Here is a 20,464-nt window from a genome sequence, read left to right on the forward strand (position 1 = left end):
GTTAGGTTCGCTAATGTCCTTAGGGAAGGAAATGTGCCACCCTTACCACACCCACACCAATGTGGTTGACCCATAATTAGGAATAAATGCTGGCCTAGGCAGCAATGCCCACATCCCATGGACGAATAAAAATAATGCTACTGGTGCACAGCCCTATTGGATGGGTATAACCGTTAGAGTTGCTCTACCTCCTGCTCATGCTCTCCGAGAATGAAGCTGTGTTCTTGACAAAATTACCCTCTAGAATATCATATAAATATTAGTTTGTATTAATATGTTAATTAATATGTGCAAAGAAGAAGATAAATTAAATACAGGATTGTCCAGTGTCAATGCCACCATGCCTCCCTCATAGTGTGAATATCCCTTAAATATTGACACAAATCATTTAAAAACACATATATATCGCTAGATATACAGACCACGCAGAGTTTTAATTTGCTGTCAGTTCTTGGCAACGCTGGACATGTATTGTCCAGCCCTAATTGCCATGAGAAGGGCAAGCGTTCGCCTTGAAATTCCCGAGTGATTGTGTGTACAGTGGAGCGGCTTGCTGGACCGTTTCAGAAAGCAGTAACTACCAACCCTGGGGCATGGGGTACACCAGAAGGGTAGGGCAGCAGGGTTCCTTCAATCCCTGAAGGACATTGGGGGACCAGTTGGCTTTTGATGACAATCTGACAGTTTTCATGGTCCATTTTTCAGCTGCTATCCAGAGTTTTTGAATTGAATTTAACCATTTGACACAACTTTTGGGTTGCTAATCCACTGTCAAAACTTAAATCAGGCAGTCAATGGCAAATTCAGTCCAGGGTTCGCTGGCTTCTGATTTATTTCTTTTGCTTACCCTTGAACAAGGTGACTTCCATGATGATCCTGTCGTTAGGATGTGGTGTCTTTTGTAGGAGGAGCATGTTATCCAGCTCCGAACTTGAACAGCTTCCTCTACTAAAGTGAGTGGTAGAGCTGGTTGACCATGAGCGGCACAGATATGCTGCTGACTGACCATGAGCGAGGCTGGATCCCCTTAGGCAAGTCCGGACTGTTAGTGTGAGCACACCTTTCCTCACTTGCTGCATTAGAAAACAAAATAGAAGCGCATTGAAGGTTTGTTTTTATAGACGGTTAATTAACAGGCTAAAATTTCACACTGAAATGGACAGACTAACCTTAAATATTTGTATAGCTTCATCATGGGTTAATTCATTCATCGACACTCCATTCACCTCAAGAATTTCATCTCCTACATAGTGAGAGGTTGACAGTATGAATATGTCTATCTATATATGCAAAAGTCTAGCATCTTTGTTCCTAACATTGGTTCAACTTTCCAATAATTGTTTCAGAGGGGAGGAGTGTCAAACTCAGGCTGTACATCTCAAAGTGTCAAAGCTATATACAAAGAGAAAGAAAACCAGATGGTCTTTCTGAACGGTTTGACCTGATCTCCCCCATCGCTCAGGCCTGTGCATTTCCAAGAATCCGCCAATCTACAGAAACCTGCCTCAACAATTCGTTTGCAATCGACATTGAGTGTCTCCATTTTCTGACCGCTTTCTGTCCAATGGTCTTAAAGGAACAGAACAGGTTAAACACAGTCCACAAAACAGCTAAGAAATCACAACTGTTTCCCTGGCCCCAGGATACTGAAATTGTGAAGAGTTTATTTCGCCAAGGAACAATTGGGTTCATTTTCTCCTTTGTCACGTGGGCAGCGAACTGATGGTGTGAATTGCACCCAGTGCCCGGTTTACACGTGGGCTAAGCAAGCGACAGCTTGGAGCCTCACATTCTGAGGGGCCTCTAAATACGAGAAAAAGACTAAATTTCAAGGTTTACATAATTGGTTGAAAAATAAAGGAGACGGGAGAAAAAGACTCTCTAAAACGGACATATTACTTACATGGCTACACACTTATTTGTCATATTGAGTTTATAATTGGCAGAAATAACTATAATTCATATCCATGGTGCTGCCCTTTCCCCTGACCTCCGACAGTCTCACGATCCATTTAGGCACCTCAATCATGAAATAAGTGCCTTATACGGCTTTTTCAATACAATAATAAATATAAAAGCTCTTTTTTATTTTTAAATGTTTTCCTTTAAAAGAATTTTTGAAACTAACAAAGTGTGAAAAACACACGTGATGCAGTCATAATCCGTGATAAATTGTCTTCAGAAAATTTTGTGCACGAATCTCCCTTCTCTCCTTGACACCAGGTAAATATATGATTGAAATATAGGTCTAGCATTGTTTACTTCTACTTTACTTGTAAACGTAAAGGCCAGAATGTTACCTTTGGTGTGCAGGCACGAGTCCGACACGCCGGAACATAAAAAACATGCGATGATGTTGGGCGTGCGTCCTGACGTCACCGCGCACTATCACGATATTTCGTTCAGTGGGCACGCACCAGAGTCAGCTGAGTGCCCGCCAATAATTGAAAGGCTTATTAAAGCCACTAATAAGGCGATTAAGTTGAAGTTTACATTGCCCGTCCAGCCTAACGATTGGCGGGCAGGCAAAAAAGCCAAGTGGCCTTTATATTTTCTACAAAACTTCATCCACAAGCGGGATGAGGTTTCCTGAAGCCATTACAAATTAAATGAAAACTTTCTTTTGAAATTAAAAATTCATTGAATTTTTATTGTAGTTATTAATTTTTTCAAAAAGTGCTTCAATCTCCCAGAAGCAGCTCCGTGCCTCAGGGAGATTGAAGGGCTCTGTGGGCCAGGCTCGATCTTCATCCTTTCCCCCCCCCCGCCTGCACAGGTAGCGCAGTGCTACCGCTCCCCGTCCAAGCAGTTCAGGCCTTAACTGGCCCGCATGAAATCGTGGCGCGGAGCCGATCACAGGAGGCAGTTGGCTTCCCGATCGCCCCCACCCGCTCCCACTAAGCCCACCCGACACAGGAAAAATTCAAGCCAAAGGATCGAGTTCAAAGAATTTGTCAGGTTTAACTGCCTCATTATTATAGAGAGGCCCATTAAAAATGAAAAGAACTTTTGAAGGTGGATATCAGGAGAAATAAAAGAAGCAGCAGCTTGAAAGGCGGATAAAATAATTACCAAAAGTTGACAATTATTTCACTGTAAAAAAAAAAGTGGGGCCCTCATACTCAAGTGTCAGCTGGGCCCACAGCAACCACAAGCATCCACCTGTTCTACTAAGATAGATGATACAGATGTGAATGTGATTACTACACCTGAGAATGTTGCAGAGGCTGAAATCCTAGCTGAAGGAAATAGATACACAAAGTCCAATGATCTTGGTCTCTGAGGTGTTTTGACTGAGGACAATATTTCATTCTGGGCACAGAAACGTCCCTCAGTCAACATTGGAACGACCCATTTAAGAAATTGAAGCAGTCACTCAAAAAACAAATTAGATATTCTTCAAAGTGTCTAATTCATTCAATGACTGTTAATGGTGAAAAATACAATCGAGAGTGGCTAGTGTACTCTCCAACAACTGGTTGTGTTTACTATTTTGTCTGCAAACTCTTCCCAACATCATCAACAGCACTGGCTAGTGATGGATTTAATGACTGGCAAAACCCTATTGGGGTTTCAAAATCATGAGAACTCTGAGGATCATAGAAAAGCTTTGCTTACATATCTGACCAGGCAATGTGGGTTAACTTTGGATTCACACCTGAAGGATCAGATAAAAAGGAGCACGAGTCCTGGAGGCATGTACTTGAACGTGTCATTGTAGTTGTGTGCACACTAGCAGAACGTAGACTAGCTTTGGGAGGCAATGAAAAGTTTGACTCGCCACATAACAGGAACTTTCTTGGTTTGATAGAACTCATTGCTTAGTTTGATTAATTTCTTGCCAGCCATATAAAACATTATTAAAGCAGTGGATCTGGGAAGCTCTCATACTTGTCTTAAACAAATGCGATAAACTCATCCAGTTTATGGCTGAAAAAGTAAGAGGATCTATTTTGGATGACTTGAGAAAATCAGGATACTCTGTTTGTCTGTTGACTCCACACCAGATCTTTCACATGTTGATTAACTCACTGTTATTGTAAAATATGTGTCACCCGATGATGGTTTTCCCATTGATCGCTTTCGAACTTTCTTTGAATTAGAAAATCACAGTTGGGAAAGTATGGCCAATATTATCTAGGCAACGACTGCAAAGTTGGCTTCAGTAAGTGCAGAGGACAGTCATGTGACAATGCAGCTAACATGGCAGGAAGGTACAATGGCATTCAGCAAAAACTTCTACAGATAAAAAAGTCTGCTACATATATTGCACGTGCTGGACATTCACTGAATCTGGTTGGCTGTGCTGATTGCTGCCTGGATGCAGTAATATTTTTTGCTGCTGTGCAACAAACATTCACATTCTTCTCTGCCTCGGCAAAACGCTGGACAGCACTCACATCATTTTTGGGTGCTGATTGCACCGAACCAAAGCATCTCTCTGACACTAGGTGGGAAGCACATGCAAAAGCCACTTCAGCCATAGCTGAGAGTTATGGTTCAATTATTGATGCTCTCACTCATCTTCATACTGATGACCATGAAAAAGGTGACACAAGGAGAGAAGCTGGAGTTCTGCAGGAGATAATTGAGGAATTAGAGTTTGTGTTCATGTTAGGACTTTGGAATCGTTTGTTAGATCAGTTCCACATGACTAGCCAAGCCCTACAGGATCCACAGATAGTCCTTAGTACACATGCAAAGCTTTACACATCACTCACTCACTTCTTGAGAGTAACCCAAGAAAGATTTGATGAAATTGGACTCAAAGCAAAAGAAAACCTGCCTGATGTAGATGACAGGTGTATGAAGAAAAGAAAAAGAATGTGAAAAAGAGATCAAGGATGGTGATGCACCAAATGCTGATGAAAAGCTTTCTCCAAGAGATAAGTTTCGAATGAAATCCTTTATCTCTATGATGGATGCACTTGAAACCAATTTGAAGAAAAGAACAATCAAACACAAAAATGTAGCAAACAGTTTTTCATTTTTGGTGGATTTAAATGTCTCGGAAAAACAGCTATGTGAAGATGTAAAGCTTCTGATGGAAGTTATTCTGACAATGTTGATGTTAACCTCACTGGAGAAATAAAACATTTCCAAGCTTATATCAAGGAAAATTATTCAGATAAAGGAACTTTATGCCACCAGGACCTGTATCGAGTCATCATCCAGGGTAAAATTCAGTTGGCTTTCCTGTTTGTAGAAGCAATATTGGGGCTCTTTTTGAGTCCAATGGTAACAAACTGCTCAGGAAAAAGGTCATTTTCGTGGCTGAAAAACATCAAGAATGAACTACGGACAATAATGCTGCAAGAGAAGCTGTCTGCACCAAGCATCATGTGCATAGATAATGATAAACTTCGTAGCTTATTATTTGAGGACATCATCAGTGACTTTGCTGCCCAAAGATCATGAAAAAAATGTTTTGAGTTTTGCTCAGGTTGTATTGCTGCATTTAGTAAGTGCTGATCTGTGCGATTGCTTGTGTTGCTGTAGATTAAAAGTTTTCATACATGCTAATTAAGAAATCTGGAAGTATTTCATAATACAACTAGGCTCATTGCAAGGTATATGTTTAGTTAGATTACTAGCTTTTCATTGCACCCTGCCTATGTACATACTGGATGTAAATATAAATCTTTAATATTTCTACTTCCATTGTCCTTTCTGTTGGTATAATACACTTTTTGGATAATGCTCTTAAACTTGACATAGATTAGGGCCTCAGCATGTTAAAATCCGGCCCTGATCCATCCTAGAACCTGCTCGACTTTCGTTTGGTTTGGTTTCCATGGGAATGAACTTGGGCAGGCTCTGTAACGAGTGGATGGTCTGAATGAAGGTGACAATGATGCCCAATGAAAATTGGATAGTGACAAACAACATTGTGCGCAATATGTAATGTGCATCTTATTGTGTGTTGCAGCCTAACAGTTTGACGTGTCGTCACTGAAAAACCCAAGGAGGTGGTTCACCTAACAGAATACACCTGACTGAACAGAGCAGTGATTCCAGACATTTACCTTCATCCGTTAGCATTTAAAACATAAGTTATTATCCCCGCTTGTGGACAAAATTAACTTTTCCTTCTCATTGCCACCATTCAATTAGACTGGTTCCCTCTGGATCTAATCAAACCTTCTCCATCAGGGAGGCTTCATGCTCCCAGTCCCTCCCGGCAGCCATTTGGAGGCTGACTTTAGACCATGTGTTTAGCTGCCTCCTTTGTTGCTTTAATGGTTGGAGGTTAGCAGTTTGATCTCTGGCCTCTCCCTGTCTGTGAGTTGGCCAGTATAGCTTGCAATTAAGTCACCTACCCAACCCCAACACCCCTCCCCCATCCCACCACCAACCACACCCCTACGTCTCCTAGATTCAGCCCCTTGAAGCTATCCCCTGGTGTTGTCAAAAATGATTGGGTTCATCCTGTTACAATGGGACTGGCTGGTTCATGGAAAGGTCCAAATAGCTTCCATTGTCTCAGCAGGTGCCAGGCAACATTCCACAGTGAGATCCATCTGTCTTGGCTTCAATCCATACCTCCTCCTGACCAGCAGCCCTCTCGCCACCACCCAATCTCAAACTGTAGTGGGGGTTTTAAACCATGTTGGCTGAATCCAACTGAAATGTTCATTATAAATCATATCATTTATTTCACTGCTGCTTGTGTGAGCTTGCTGTGCACAAATTGATTCAGTGTTTCCCCTCATTTAAACAGTGACAACACTTCAAAAGTAACTTTATTGAAGCATTTTGGGATGTCTCGAGGTCGTGAACATATATAAATGCTATAAAGTGAGCTATATAAATGCAGGTTCTTTCTTTATAATATGAATATGTTTTAAGACATCCTCAATCTCAGAGGAGTTACAGTTTCCCTGCATTACAGAGTACGACCTTCCACATGATACATTTCAAACATCTCACATAACTGGTTTCTCTGTTTTAAGCCAGTGTCTTTGTATTTGCATATTGAAGTTGGTAATAAACTTGCTAAACAACACCAATGAGCACCTCCCACATACTGTTATCACAGGCTGCTGTGCTTATTTGCAAAAGCAGAAGTGTTGCCTTTTAAGAGGCCTACATGAATGCAAAGTCTTTCAGATGCTTGAAGTCCCCCCACACTTTCAGATAAGCCAATCAAAACATGCTCACTACACAGCAGTATTGGGACGTTGGCAGATTTCAGGATTACATAGTTTTCAGATTTCAACAACGCAGAGTTTGCAGATTTGCAGCAATGCACAATTTGCAGATCGCAGGATGTACAATTTGCAGATTTGAGCATTACACAATTCGAGGATCGCAGCAATATACAATTTGCAGATTTGAGCATTACACAATTTGTAGATTGCAGCAAAATACAATTTGCAGATTTTAGCACTGCGTAGTTTTGCAGTCTCTCAGACATCCAGCAATGAATGAGAAATTTCCTCAAATTAAAATATTGAGAAGTTCCCAGCACAAGCTGTGTTCCCTAGGCAGCAATACAGTTAGCAGATTTCAGCAACACGCTGTTTGCAATCATACAGTTGGATCTCCAGCATCTTTGTAACTGTGTTCTGACTGACATTTTAATTGAACACTAGTTGTAACTCATTCCATCTGGTAGAAGGTGCACAGAGTACAAAAATGTTTTCAACAAAAAAAACAAGAATTTATATAGCACCTATAATGCGGGAAAGTCAAGGTGCTTCACAGGAGCATAATCAGACAAAAATTAATAGTGAGGGAAGGAGACATTAGGAGGGATGATCAAAAGTTTAGTAAAACGCTTAGAGGGCGATTGTAAGGAGTGTCTTAAAGGTAGAGAGAGGGAGAGGTTTCAAATTAAAGGCTCTTTATCTGAATGTGTGAAGCATTCATAATAAGATAGACGAATGTAAGGCACAAATAGAGATAAATGGTTTAGACCTAATCAGTATTACATGGTTACAAGATGACCAAGAATAAATATTCCAGAGTACACAACATTTTGAAATGACAGACAGAATGGAAAAGGAGGAGTAAAAGATGACATAAGGACAGTGGTGAGAAAGGATCTTGGCTGAGAAGATCAGGAAGTAGAATCACAAAGGATAGAGATTAGGAATAAAAAGGGTCATAAAACACTGGTGGGAGTAATTTATAGGTGGTTATTCCACTGGACAAAGCATTAAACAAGAAATAATTGGAGCGTGTAATGAAAGCAATGTCATAATTGTGGGTGACTTTAATCTTCATGCAGACTGGGCAAATTGAATTGGCAAAGGGAGTCTAAAAGGTGAGTATGTGAAATACTTTCACGAAAGGTTCCTAGAATAAAACATTGTGAAACCAACTAGAGATAAAGCAATTTTAGATCTAGTATTGTGTAATGAGGCAGATTTAATTAGTAATCTCTGAGTAAAAGATCCTCTGGGTCAAAAAAACGATCATAATACAATTTAATTCCATATTAAGGGCAGAATTTTGCCAGCCCAGTGGTGACAGGAACAGAGGGGCAAAATGGCGGGGGCTTGTGTCAGGCCAGGTTTCTGAGGTTATCCCAGTGCTGACCAATTTTACGAGATGAAGACAGCGATGGATCTGTGACAGGCACACTGGCAGACGGCAAATAATTAAGGTAATTAAATAGCCAATGGTCAAATATTTTCAATCATTTTTCTGATCTTTCAAATGACGTACAGTGGCTCGAGTCTCACCCACTCAATCAAGGTGAGATTGCAGCAGCAGTTAAGCTGTGGAGGGCACTGGCAGCCATTCTGTGAATTTAGACTGGAGGCTGCGTCTTGCAGAAGCAACATTACCGATCTTGGAGGCGCTGCAGTGGGAGGGACCAAAGTGAAATGCTTCTAGTCTCCCAGGTCCACAATGGCCACTAGAGGTAGCTCATTGCAGTAAAGGCTTCATCTGGCTATGGAGTCACTACTTTCATTCTTTGAATCCTACAGTGAAGGGGACAGTGCTACAGAGATAGGGATACAGCCACATGGAGTGGCTATTCAGGGGTCAGGGAAGTTCCAGAGGACTCGGGCAAGGAGGGCGCATGGGTTGGGGGAGGCTTGATGGGCGGGGAGAGCAAGAGAGCAGCCTTATGGCCACAGAATGCTCTACACAGCTCAAAGGGTGTATCATCAAAGGCTCAGCATCATCAAGGTGTCTGAGCACCAAAGTTTATGAAGACTGCCTCTCTCCAGGGAGGAGGTGGCAGAGCTACAGTATGTTAGAGCAAGTGTTGATGATAATGGGAAGTGACAGGCGCCCAATGACTATAGCGTTCGAGGTGCCAGTGACACTCAACCTTTTTGCCTGTGGTTCATGCCAGGGATTGCCTGGAGATCCATGTGGCATTGCTCAGTGAGTGGTTGAAAGCTGCATGAAGGAGGTCATTGATGCTATGTAGCATTGGGCTGGCCAAATTCCAAACTGATCTGGCCAGTTAGGCTGAGAGAGCAAAAATAAAAACAAAAAGCTACTGCGGATGCTGGAAATCCAAAACAAAAACTGAGAGAGCAGTTGGCTTCAGGGCCATGGCTGGATTTCCTAGGACCAGGGGACTGCAATCGTGTGGCCATCATTCTCCCTCAAAGTAGCCAGGCACCTTTGTGAACCAGAAGGGGTGCGACTCTCTGAATGTTTAAGTTATCTGTGACCACTGTGAGGTACGTTAAGAAGCTGTCATGATTCCTATATCCTTAAATAGTCTCAGTTCTCCAGGCAACCCCGCACCCCGCCCTCCCCACCCCCGAGTCTCTTTGTGGCTGGATAGTGGGAGCAAAAGGTATCTACTGAAACCATGGCTTCTGACCCATGTACATAACCCCAACACAGGGGCAGAAGACATACAACCGCTATCATATGACTACAAGGACCACCACCAAGCAGGCCATTGGCCTTTGAAAATGAGGTTTAATTGCCTTGATAGACCTGGGGGTGCCCTGCAATACTCATGCTCAAGGGTATCCCCATCATTGTCATCTGCTGTGCATTACACAATCTGGTGCTCCAGAGGGAAGTAGCACTGGAGCCAGAGGAAGACACGAGGTAACACAACAGGTGCCAGTCAGTGAAGATGGCGTGCCACGGGGCAAACCTCACTGGACAGTGATAGGTGTGACAGGGAGATTTACGACTCTGATCAGCAGACGCTTCACATGACAAGCCACCAAGTGAAGAAGCGACCTCCCAGAGGCGGCCTTGCTGACCTCTCATCAGAGACCCTTAACTTCTTTCTGTACCTGTCAGTACTATTTACCAAGGCCTCTGTCAACACACGGGCTCCTGAGACACTCACTTTGAAAGACTGTCCATCTATTTGATTCCATATCTGGTCACTGTCAACTGGTGCATTAAAATAAATACACAAGTCACTAAAGGTTGAATGCCAAGGCCTTAACACAGGAAAAGCATTCTTCTGGATTTAACAAATAATTATCACCCTGTGAAATGCCAAGTGCTAGTCCACGCATTTATGCACTCGCTAATGATTATTTCTATGGCATGTTCTCCCTGCACCTGAAGTTGATGTGGGGACAGTCTCCTGCTCTCATGCATTAGATGGTGATGGCCTATGTCCTCTGGGTGTTTGAGCCCTATTTGGACCACCTCAATCGTCAGACCAGCATGCAGTGCTGGTGTCACTGTCAAAGATGCTGAGGATCTGCCTTCAGCGATCAAAGCATCTCGAGAGGAGCCCCATTGCCCTCACCCTGCTCTTAAACAGCTCCTTCAAACCCCACATGCACTCCCATGGTTGCCTGGAGTGGTTCAACTCCTCGCAATGGGGATATGCATGACTGGCCCTTCCCAGCCGCCCATCACTCCATCGATCTCATGGATGTGGCCATGTTATTGAGTCTGTGTGCACCCCCTGCGTCCGCTCAGTGCTGTGCTCCATGTGTCCCTCTGTGAGGATTGCTTTTCTCTCAATGGAGGACGCCAGGCACTCACAGGCCAACGAAAGGGAGCCACTCATGGCATGGATGGACTCCTCCATCGTTTGCATGTGGAGCTGTGCTGTAATGAATCTTCCCTACCTCTTGCCTAAGGTATATGAATAATTTTGGGGGAGGAAGAGAAGCTCCTATATTGATGTCTTTGAAGTCCAGCTTGAGAGGAAATGGAGTTGGAGAAGGCTGTGTACATTAAGACCTAAAATACATCTAGTAACACACACTAAAATTGCAGCATTGGTGTGATTCAACCTGATACAGCCTGCACCTGTAAACCAGGCTTAACACGACCCAGGACGAAGCAGAGTGAGACATTTTGGAGGAAAGGAGTCTCTACTCTGATGAGCAGAATCAATTCAGAACTGATTTACAGTCCAGAGGTTTGACATTGCACTGATGTGGACTGTCAGCACACTATTCGATTACAGTTTCTTTCCCCACTCGACTCTTTCCCCTCCTCTCCCGAATGTGCTGGCTCTTGAGGGGTTACAGATTGCTGGACACACGCAGTTTTAAAGGGACATTGCTTCCCAACTCCTGGCCTTGATGAGCAACCATACAGGCCTGACCCGCAGGTTTTCCTCACCAACCCTCAGCTCCCATCCTCGGATCTTACCACTCCCTAGACACCAAACAAACTGCCTCATCCCCCTGACCCATCATGCTGCCTGTTCAGACACAGTCACAGATGTTTCAACGTATCTTCACTGTGATTGACAGATACAATTTGGGTTCGCAACTCCGGTTGGCCACATTCCTCATCACATGACTTCCTTCCTTCAACCAACCCCCCGCCCCTGTCCTCCCGCCATTGATTGTCCGACATGTCCAATCCTGCAAAGTCCTTCTTTCACAAGCCAAACAGAAAATGGACAGAACCTTCATTACCTGATTGGGTGGTCCTTGACTAACAGTAAAACAGCTACTTTTCTACCATTTTTCATGACTAGTAAACAAAATCATACAATAAATTTCTTCTCATAACACAATGTTTTCCATGCTCCTATAATTTTCTCTCCTCAGTTGCTCGTGGGCGGTGAATTCCTCCAGCCCAACCCTAGGGGGTTGGGAAGCCCGGGTCCAATATCTGCATAGATCTGATATGTAAATATACCCTTCAATATACAAATGCTGAATGCTTTAATTAACCGACAGCTTTCCAGTAACCTTCTTTGTTGTGTACATGCAAAAAAGCCATGGGGTAAAAAAACCAGTTGAGTTTACACACCTTCCCTCAGCCGGCCATCAGCAGCAGCTGCTCCTTCCGGGTATATGGTTTTGACAAAGATTCCCATAGGTCCATAAACACTGTCCCTTCCTCCGACCACACTGAAGCCTAGGCCCTAGGAGAAATATCACATTCCTCAGTTAGATAGTAGACTATGCTCAGAAATTACACATAACAGTATTAGCATTCTTCTAGCACTTTGCCATATTTAAGTATCTCTGAGGTGGTCACACAACAAAACATTTTGAAACATATTTGTTAAGGGATAGAAATTGGACCACGTTAGATTGATTTTACTTGTGTAAAACAGGTGTAATGAGGACCAAATTCGGAACTAATGTCCTCTACCAAAGGGACACCTGAAAAATGTGGAGTGTCAGCTGAGGCTCAGTTTGTAACGCTCCCATCTCGGAGTCACAACATTCCAAATTGAAGTCCCACACCAGGGCTTGAGCACAAAAAGCAAGTGAACACCTGAGTGTTTTTCCATGCTCCGATGATTTCTCTCCTCAGTCGCTGGTGGCGGTGAACTCCTCGAGCCTCGAGGCCAATCCTAGGGGTTTGGGAAGCCCAGATACAACGTCTGTATAGATCTGATATGTAAATATACTCTTCATTGTACAAATGCTGAATGCTTTAATTAACCGACAGCTTTCCAATAATGTTAAGGTGAACTGTCGGAGCTGCCGTCTTTTGGATGAGACGATTAAACCAAAGCCCCACCTGCCTGTTAGGGTGGATGTTAAGGATCCCATGGCCCTATGTCAAAGAATAGCAGGGGAGTTATGCCCCAGTGTGATGGTCAATATTTACCCCTCATCTGATCAACGTTAAAAAAACAGATTATTTTAATTCATTTACTGGATGTGGGCATCACTGGCTAGACCAGCATTTATTGTCCATCCCTAATTGTCCTTGAGAAGGTGGTGGTGAGTTGCCTTCTTGACCCATTGCAGTCCATGTGGTGTAGTTACACCCACACTGCTGTTAGGGAAGGAGTTTCAGGATTTTGACCCAGCGACAATGAATGAACAGCGATATATTTCCAAGTCAGAATGGTGAGTGTCTTGGAGGGGAACTTCCAGGTGGTGGTGTTCCCATCTATCTGCTGCCCTTGTCCTTCTAGATGGTAGTGGGCGTGGATTTGGAAGATGCTGTCTAAGGAGGCTTGGTGAATTGTTGCAGTGCATCTTGTAGGTGGTACACACTGCTGCCACTGTGTGTCAGTGGTGGAGGGAGTGAATGTTTGTGGATGGGGTGCCAATCAAGCGGGCTGCTTTGTCCTGGATGGTGTCAAGCTTCTTGAGTGTTGTGGGAGCTACACTCATCCAGGCAAGTGGAAAGTATTCCATCACACTCCTGACTTGTGCCTTGTAGGTGGTGGACAGGCTTTGGGGAGTCAGGAGGTGAGTTACTCACCACAGGATTCCTAGCCACTGACCTGCTCTTGTAGCCACAGTATTTATATGGCAAGTCCGGTTCAGTTTCTGGTCAAATACAACCCCCAGGATGTTGATAGTGGGGGATTCAGTGATGGTAATGCCGCTGAATGTCAAGGGGCAATGGTTAGATTCTCCCTTGTTGGAGATGGTCATTGTCTGGCACTTGTGTGGCACGAATGTTACTTGCCACTTGTCAGCCCAAGCCTGCATATTGTCCAGGTCTTGCTGCATTTGGACATAGACTGCTTCAGTCTGAGGAGTCACAAATGGTGCTGAACATTGGTCAATCATCAGTGAACATCCCCACTTCTGACCTTATGAAGGAAGGAAGGTCATTGATGAAGCAGCTGAAGATGGTTGGGCCTAGGACACTACCCTGAGGAACTCCTGCAGTGATGCCCTGGAGCTGAGGTGACTGACCTCCAACAACCACAACCAACTTCCATTGTGCTAGGTATGACTCCAGCCAGTGGAGGGCCTTCCCCCTGATTCCCATTGACTCCAGTTTTGCTAAGGCTCCTTGATGCCACACTCGGTCAAATGCCACCTTGATGTCAAGGGCAGTCACTCTCATCTCACCTCGGGAGTTCAGCTCTTTTGTCCATATTTGAACCAAGGCTGTAATAAGGTCAGAAGCTGAGTGGCCCTTGCAGAACCCAAACTGAGCAGTTATTGCTGAGCAAGTGCCACTTGATAACACTGCAGATGAATCCTTCGAGTACTTTACTGATGGTTAAGAGTAGACTGATGGGGCAGTAATTGGCCGAGTTGGATTTGTCCTGCTTTTTGTGTACAGGACATAACCTGGGCAATTATTCGCATTGTCAGGTAGGCATCAATGTTGTAGCTGTACTGAAACAGCTTGGCTAGGGGTGCGGCAAGTTCTGAAGCACAAGTCTTCAGTACCAGTTCCAGTTCAGTACCGGAATATTGTCAGGGCCCATAATTTGCAGTGTCCAGTGCCTTCAGCTGTTTCTTGATATCACGTGGAGTGATTCGAATTGGCTAAAAACTGGCAAGTGTGATCCTGGGGACCTCCAGAGGAGGCCGAGATAGATCATTCACTCAGCACTTCTGGCTGAAGATTGTTGCAAATGTATCAGCTTTATCTTTTGCACTGATGTGCTGGGCTCCCCCATCATTGAGGATGGCGATATTCGTGGAGCCTCCATCTCTAGTGAGATGTTTAAGTGTCCACCACCATTCATGACTGGATGTGGCAGGACTGCAGAGCTTAGATCTGATCTGTTGGTTGTGGGATCACTTTGCTCTGTCTATCACTTGCTACTTATGCTGTTTGGCACGCAAGTAGTCCTGTCTTGTAATTTCATGAGGTTGGTACCTCATTTTTAGGTATGCCCTCCTGCAGTCATTGTGTGAATTTAAGAGCCAACCACATTGCTGTGGGTCTGGAGTTACATTTGGCCAGACCAGGTAAGGACAGCAGATTCCCTTCCCCGACGGGCATTAGTGAACCAGGTTGGTTTTTACAACAATCATTAGATTTCCAAATATTTATTGAATTCGATTTCCACCATCTGCCTATGGTGGGGTTCGAACCTGGATCCCCAGAGCATTATCCTAGCCCAGTGACAATATCACTATGCCCCCTGGTCATTAACACATTACCTGGCCCTTACCAGATTGCTGTTTGTTGTGTACAAATTGGTACCGTGTTTCCTACATTATCACAGTGACTACACTTCAATAAGTACTTCATTGACTGTAATGTGCTTTGAGACATCTGCTGGCTGTGAAATGCACTTTACAAATGAAAGCCTTTCTTTTTTAAAAAAAACTGGGTTCCCAAGCCAGCTGTTAGATTGGCGAACTGAAAGAAGAAAGAGCCCATGCTAATGAGGGGCCTAATGCCTCTTTGAGGACCCTTTGGCAGGACTCGGGCTGTCCTGAGTGGAGCAGGTGTTGGGCCTACTCCGATTTTCCAGGTGTGGGTTTGGCCTAGCAAGCGGCCACCACTGAAAAGGGAAGTGTTTTTTTTTTAAATTCACGAGGAGGGAGGAAGAACTGGAATGCTCCTCCTGGCTTCATGACACTCCTGATGGCCACAATTCAACTTTCCCTCCTCCTCCCTTCCAGCTTGCAGCACTTACTTGAGGCCTGCTGCCAGTGAGGCAAGTGGCCTGAAACTGGTTTTCTGAGATGAGTGAGCTGCCTGCATGGAGATGCCCGATCAAGCTGCTGAACTGAGGCCTGAGGCCCAATCTTGGGTCAGGCCTTGTGTCCCCTGCTTCATTGTGCATTAGGCCTAAATGCAGACCAGACAAATTTATACCCGAGGTGAATCGACTACAAGTTTACATAGCAATGTTAATATCACTCTCTTCATGCTGGTGTTATACAATGCACATTTGAGTGGCAATGTTAAAAGTATTTTCATAATTTGCTTCTTTCCTTAGAAAAAATAACAGAATGCGGGTCTTACCTTTCCCTGACCTTTCATCAAAACGATGTTTGAAATGACTGATGGTGAAGCATTGAAGCACGAGTGAATTAAATGAGCTGAGCTTAAAGATCGAATGGCTCTTGTCATTGTCTGCAGGGAAACAACACAAATCATAAAGGAATAAAACCCCCAGAGTAAATCTGTCACATCATTTCAATACTCAATTAAGTACTTAATAGAAGGCTGCTGAAGAAATTGGAGTCGGTTTTCCACTTTTTCATTTGGGTGTAAGTAACCACTTGGGTAACAACAACAATTTCAATTTATATAGCACCTTTAGATCAGTAAAACATGACAAGGTGCTGCACAGGTGTGTTATCAGACTGAAGCTGGCGCCAAGCCATATGTTAGGATAGGTGACCAGGAGCTTGGTCAAACAGGTAACTTATGAAAAGCATCTGAAGAGAGAAGTGAGAGAGGTAGAGAGGCAAAGAGATTTAAGGGAGAGAATTTGAGAGCTTGGGGCCCAGACAGCTGAAGGCATGGCTGCCGATGGCAGAGTGATTAAAATCAAGATTTCGCAAGAGGCCAGAATTGGAGGATAACAGAGATCTCGGAGGGCTGTAGGGCTAGAGAGGGTTACAGAGATAAGAGGAGTGAGGCCATGAAGTGATCTGAACACTAGAGTTAGAATTTAAATTTCAAGTGTTGCTGAACCAGGAGCCAATGTGGCAGTACAGGGATGATGGGTATATGGAACTTGATGCAACTTAGGGTAATGGCAGCAGCAATGTTGGATAAAGGAAAGATTACAGAGGATGGAAGGTGGGAGACCAGCCAGGTACAAATTGGAAAAGTTGAGCCTACTAGAAACTAAAGAATGGATGAGGATTTCAGTAGTGATTGTGTGGAGGCAAGGCAGATGTGCACAATGTTATAGATGTAGATGTAGGTGGGTTTAGCGATGGAGTGGATATGGGGTTGGGAGCTCAGTTCAGGGTCAAATATGATACCAAATACATAGGGCATAGAGAATTGGGCAGGAGGAAACAAAGTCCTTAAAGGGAGCAGACCGACTGATGTTCCTCTCAGGGAACAACCCACCCTGGTCACCGGGCCTGGCGATTATTTCTGAGCCCGGAAGTGGACAGCGTTCCCTCCATTCATTGTACACTGTGGGCAGCTGGTGAGGCTGCAGTGAAGTGCCCTCACCTGCATCCGGCCCCGTAGACCCAGTCAGCCCGAAAACTGCTTTATTGCTGGGACCAAGGTAACATTGTTGAGATAGAGTTTGAGCTGTTAGATACTGCGCTTCTGGTAACTTTATACAGCACCACTCAGACTGCCGGGGTTGCATTGAATGGACTATGGGATCAGGAATAGGACATTCAGTCTCTTGAACCAGTTCTACCATTCAATTAGATTGTGATTAACCTTTACCTCAAACCCATTTACCCATTTTTGTTCCATATCCCTTGAAATCCTTACTCAACCAAAACCAATCCATCTCAGTCTTGAACGTTCCATTTATCCTCCCACACCCACAGCCTTTTAAGGAAGAGATCTCCAGATGTGAACACGTGCTTCTGATTTCACTGTCAAAATGTTAAGATTATGTCCTCTCGTTCTTGATTTCACCTCAGAGATTTCTCTGTATGAACCCGATCATATTCTGTCACATTTTCATTACATCTCAACCTTCTATGCTCAAGGGGTTACAAGCAAAGTTTATGCAACCTGTCTTTGTAATTTATATATCCTTCCTGGGGTGCGGTGCCAAGAATTGAACACAGTTACTCTTGATGGGGTCTGACTAATGTTTTGTACAAACTGAAGCATGACCTCCTCCTCTTTGTAATCCACCCCCTTGAGATGAAAGCTAACATTCCATTAGCCGCTTGGATTGTTTTCTGTAAATGTCGACTAGCTGTAGCTGAATGGAACAAAATGAAAGGTCTGACTTTTTTTATTCTGCAAAGGTGTTCTGAGCAGTACATCAGTGAAAATGAGGAAGATGATGACCAAGGTATTTAATCAGTTATTTATGGGTGTTACACTCAGAGTGCTGGTTGGGTTTGACAGAAACGAGTAGTACAAAAGCACATTACAGCACTAACAGTAGGATGACTGGGTCAACTCAAAGTGCCAGTTGAGCGTGAAGAATGCTGCTGCCTAGTTGAGGGATCAGCAACACACACACATGAAGGGGTCATCGCCCCCTGATATGTCGATCAATGTGAAATATTTGGACTACTATATTGTGCATGGGTTCCATCGTAAGTATCAATTTAATTTTACTCAGCCACACATCAAAAGGATCTTTTCACAAAAAAGATGTACCCCATGGGGTCCCTGATTCATTGAACTGGGCGCACCTTCACCCATTGGCTCATTGTGGGCGCTATGAGTGGGGTTTATTTGAAACAAAAGCCATGCAGAAAAATTGGGCCAAATAACTTCAATTAACAAAAATGGAAGGAGTACTTATTTAACTAAGGAAGGGAGTTGCAATCTTAGCCCAGGTCTTCCAGTCACAGGACTGTCGGCGACCAGGCATACAACCCAAGATTCATGTGGGAGCCCCTGGAAGTCCTGATGTGCTAATCCCCGTGGGAATTGCCGGAAGTTTCAAATTCCAATGGGCAATTCCATCCTCCCCAGGACCCTCCATAAAGGACTTTGACTCTAACACAAGAGTGTTAGACAGAGAAAAACCTCATTTAACTCCTGGATAACTACACAACTGACTCTTCCAATCACTCACACTGACCCCAGACTACCCCCCTAGCCTCCTCAACTAATCCCCAACCCAACCTAACTACTCCCTGACCCCCGGTATCCCATGACTCCTCAACTACTAACCCCCCTTGACCACACCTAACTGCCCCCCTGACTAGCCCCTGACCCACCTACCCACTCACCCACCTGCCACCCTAACCTCCTGCCACCTCACCCACCTGCCACCTCACCCACCTGCCACCTCACCCACTTGCCACTTTGCCACCCACCACCTGACCCACTTCACCCACCTTACCCACCCTTCCTCCCTCCCCACTTACCCACTTACCACTCCTGCTCTACCCACCCTGCCACCCTATCGTTCATTCATTCATCTATTCACCCATTGACTAACATTCACACTAGACATTTAAACTTACCATCCGTGAACTGGTGTCCCATCTTTCCCCAGACAGTACTCCACTGTAACGGAGCTCTCTGAGGAATGCTGCACTTCCCATTTCTGGGAAAGCCGGGTTCAGAAGACCCAGTAAGAAACGCAGAGCAGCGTTGTGGTGGGAGAAAGTATGAGTGGAGCGGCAGTCCGGCGATCATTGTCGCTTCTGGGAAGACCAGAGCCATTATGTAGCACCTGGCAGCACATCAGGACATCCCAAATTGCTTCACAGTCAACACCCTTGAAGCGTGCTGTGATGTAGCCAGTTGGAGCACAGCAAGATCCCAAAAAGATAAGTGACCTGATAATCTGTTTTTAGATGTTTGAGGGATAAGCATTAGCTTGGATTTTCGTTGCCCTTCTTTGAACAATGCTGTGTCCACCTGAGAGAGCAGATGGCACCTTGATTTAATCTTAAAAAGTAACACCTCCAACAGTGCAGTATCTGCGCTCAACCTCTGGAGTGGAGCCTGAACCTGCAACCATCAGACGCTGAGGTAACCAAGTGAGCCACGGCCGACAGGAATTAAATAATTTAGGTGCTGCATTAAATTAAAAACAAAACATGCACTTAATAAAACATTGCTGTCCTACAATCTGTCTAAGTGACACTCAGCCTGTGGTTGAGGAACTATGTTAACTTTGTGCAATAGTGTAAATCAGCAACACCAAGTCAGTGGCTTTTACATCTTTCCTAAATTTTAATTCCACTTTTATTTCTACTGCTAGAACTATGTAAACTCTATGTGCCATTCTTCCTGTGGAACATCTTACATGGGCACCTCCAGGAGTTTCCAACTGTTGAGAGAGAGACTTCCTGTTGTCACAAAGGGAGTGCGTTGGAGGATTTCTACAGAGACCTTGTTTCGTAGCAACCAGAGAATCAACATTTCTGTCCAGCCAGTAGGAATTCACTCCTGCCAAAAATAAAAGTTGTAAGTCATTGGATGATAGAGGATGTTCTAATATTAGCAATAGGACTCACAATCCAGTAGGTCTGGAGTGATATATAAGCATTGACTGGACTTGCGTTTAGGGTTGAACTAGATGTGACTTTGGGTTTGAGCATTCCGCTTTATACTGCAGTTTATGGATTCCGTTATCCAGATGCTTGCAGCATTAACAGGACCGTGAACCCCTTATGGTGCACACACAGAGAGTAGAAGGCACTATGGATAGATCTTAACTTTGTGCAATAGTGTAAATCAGCAACACCAAGTCAGTGGCTTTTGCCTCTTTCCCAAATTTTAATTCCACTTTTATTTCTACTGCTAG

At 44.1% G+C, this 20,464-nt stretch overlaps 1 protein-coding gene across 1 annotated transcript in view; it reads right to left on the bottom strand.

Annotated features, from left to right (window-relative positions):
• il16 (interleukin 16) overlaps window positions 1-20,039 on the bottom strand; it is a 59,591-nt gene extending 39,552 nt beyond the window's left edge. Inside the window, exons 1-5 of the mRNA XM_078530472.1 lie at window positions 19,964-20,039; window positions 16,054-16,164; window positions 12,169-12,283; window positions 1,170-1,243; window positions 848-1,073 (exon numbers count right to left, since the gene is read on the bottom strand). Coding sequence (XP_078386598.1) covers window positions 848-1,073; window positions 1,170-1,243; window positions 12,169-12,283; window positions 16,054-16,161 — 523 coding nt within the window. The 5' untranslated portion in view covers window positions 16,162-16,164; window positions 19,964-20,039. The remainder of the gene's footprint in view (window positions 1-847; window positions 1,074-1,169; window positions 1,244-12,168; window positions 12,284-16,053; window positions 16,165-19,963) is intronic.
• Window positions 20,040-20,464: the final 425 nt, after the last annotated feature.

Source organism: Cetorhinus maximus, chromosome 26 (assembly GCF_964194155.1).
Source record: "Cetorhinus maximus chromosome 26, sCetMax3.hap1.1, whole genome shotgun sequence".
Taxonomy (NCBI): domain Eukaryota; kingdom Metazoa; phylum Chordata; class Chondrichthyes; order Lamniformes; family Cetorhinidae; genus Cetorhinus; species Cetorhinus maximus.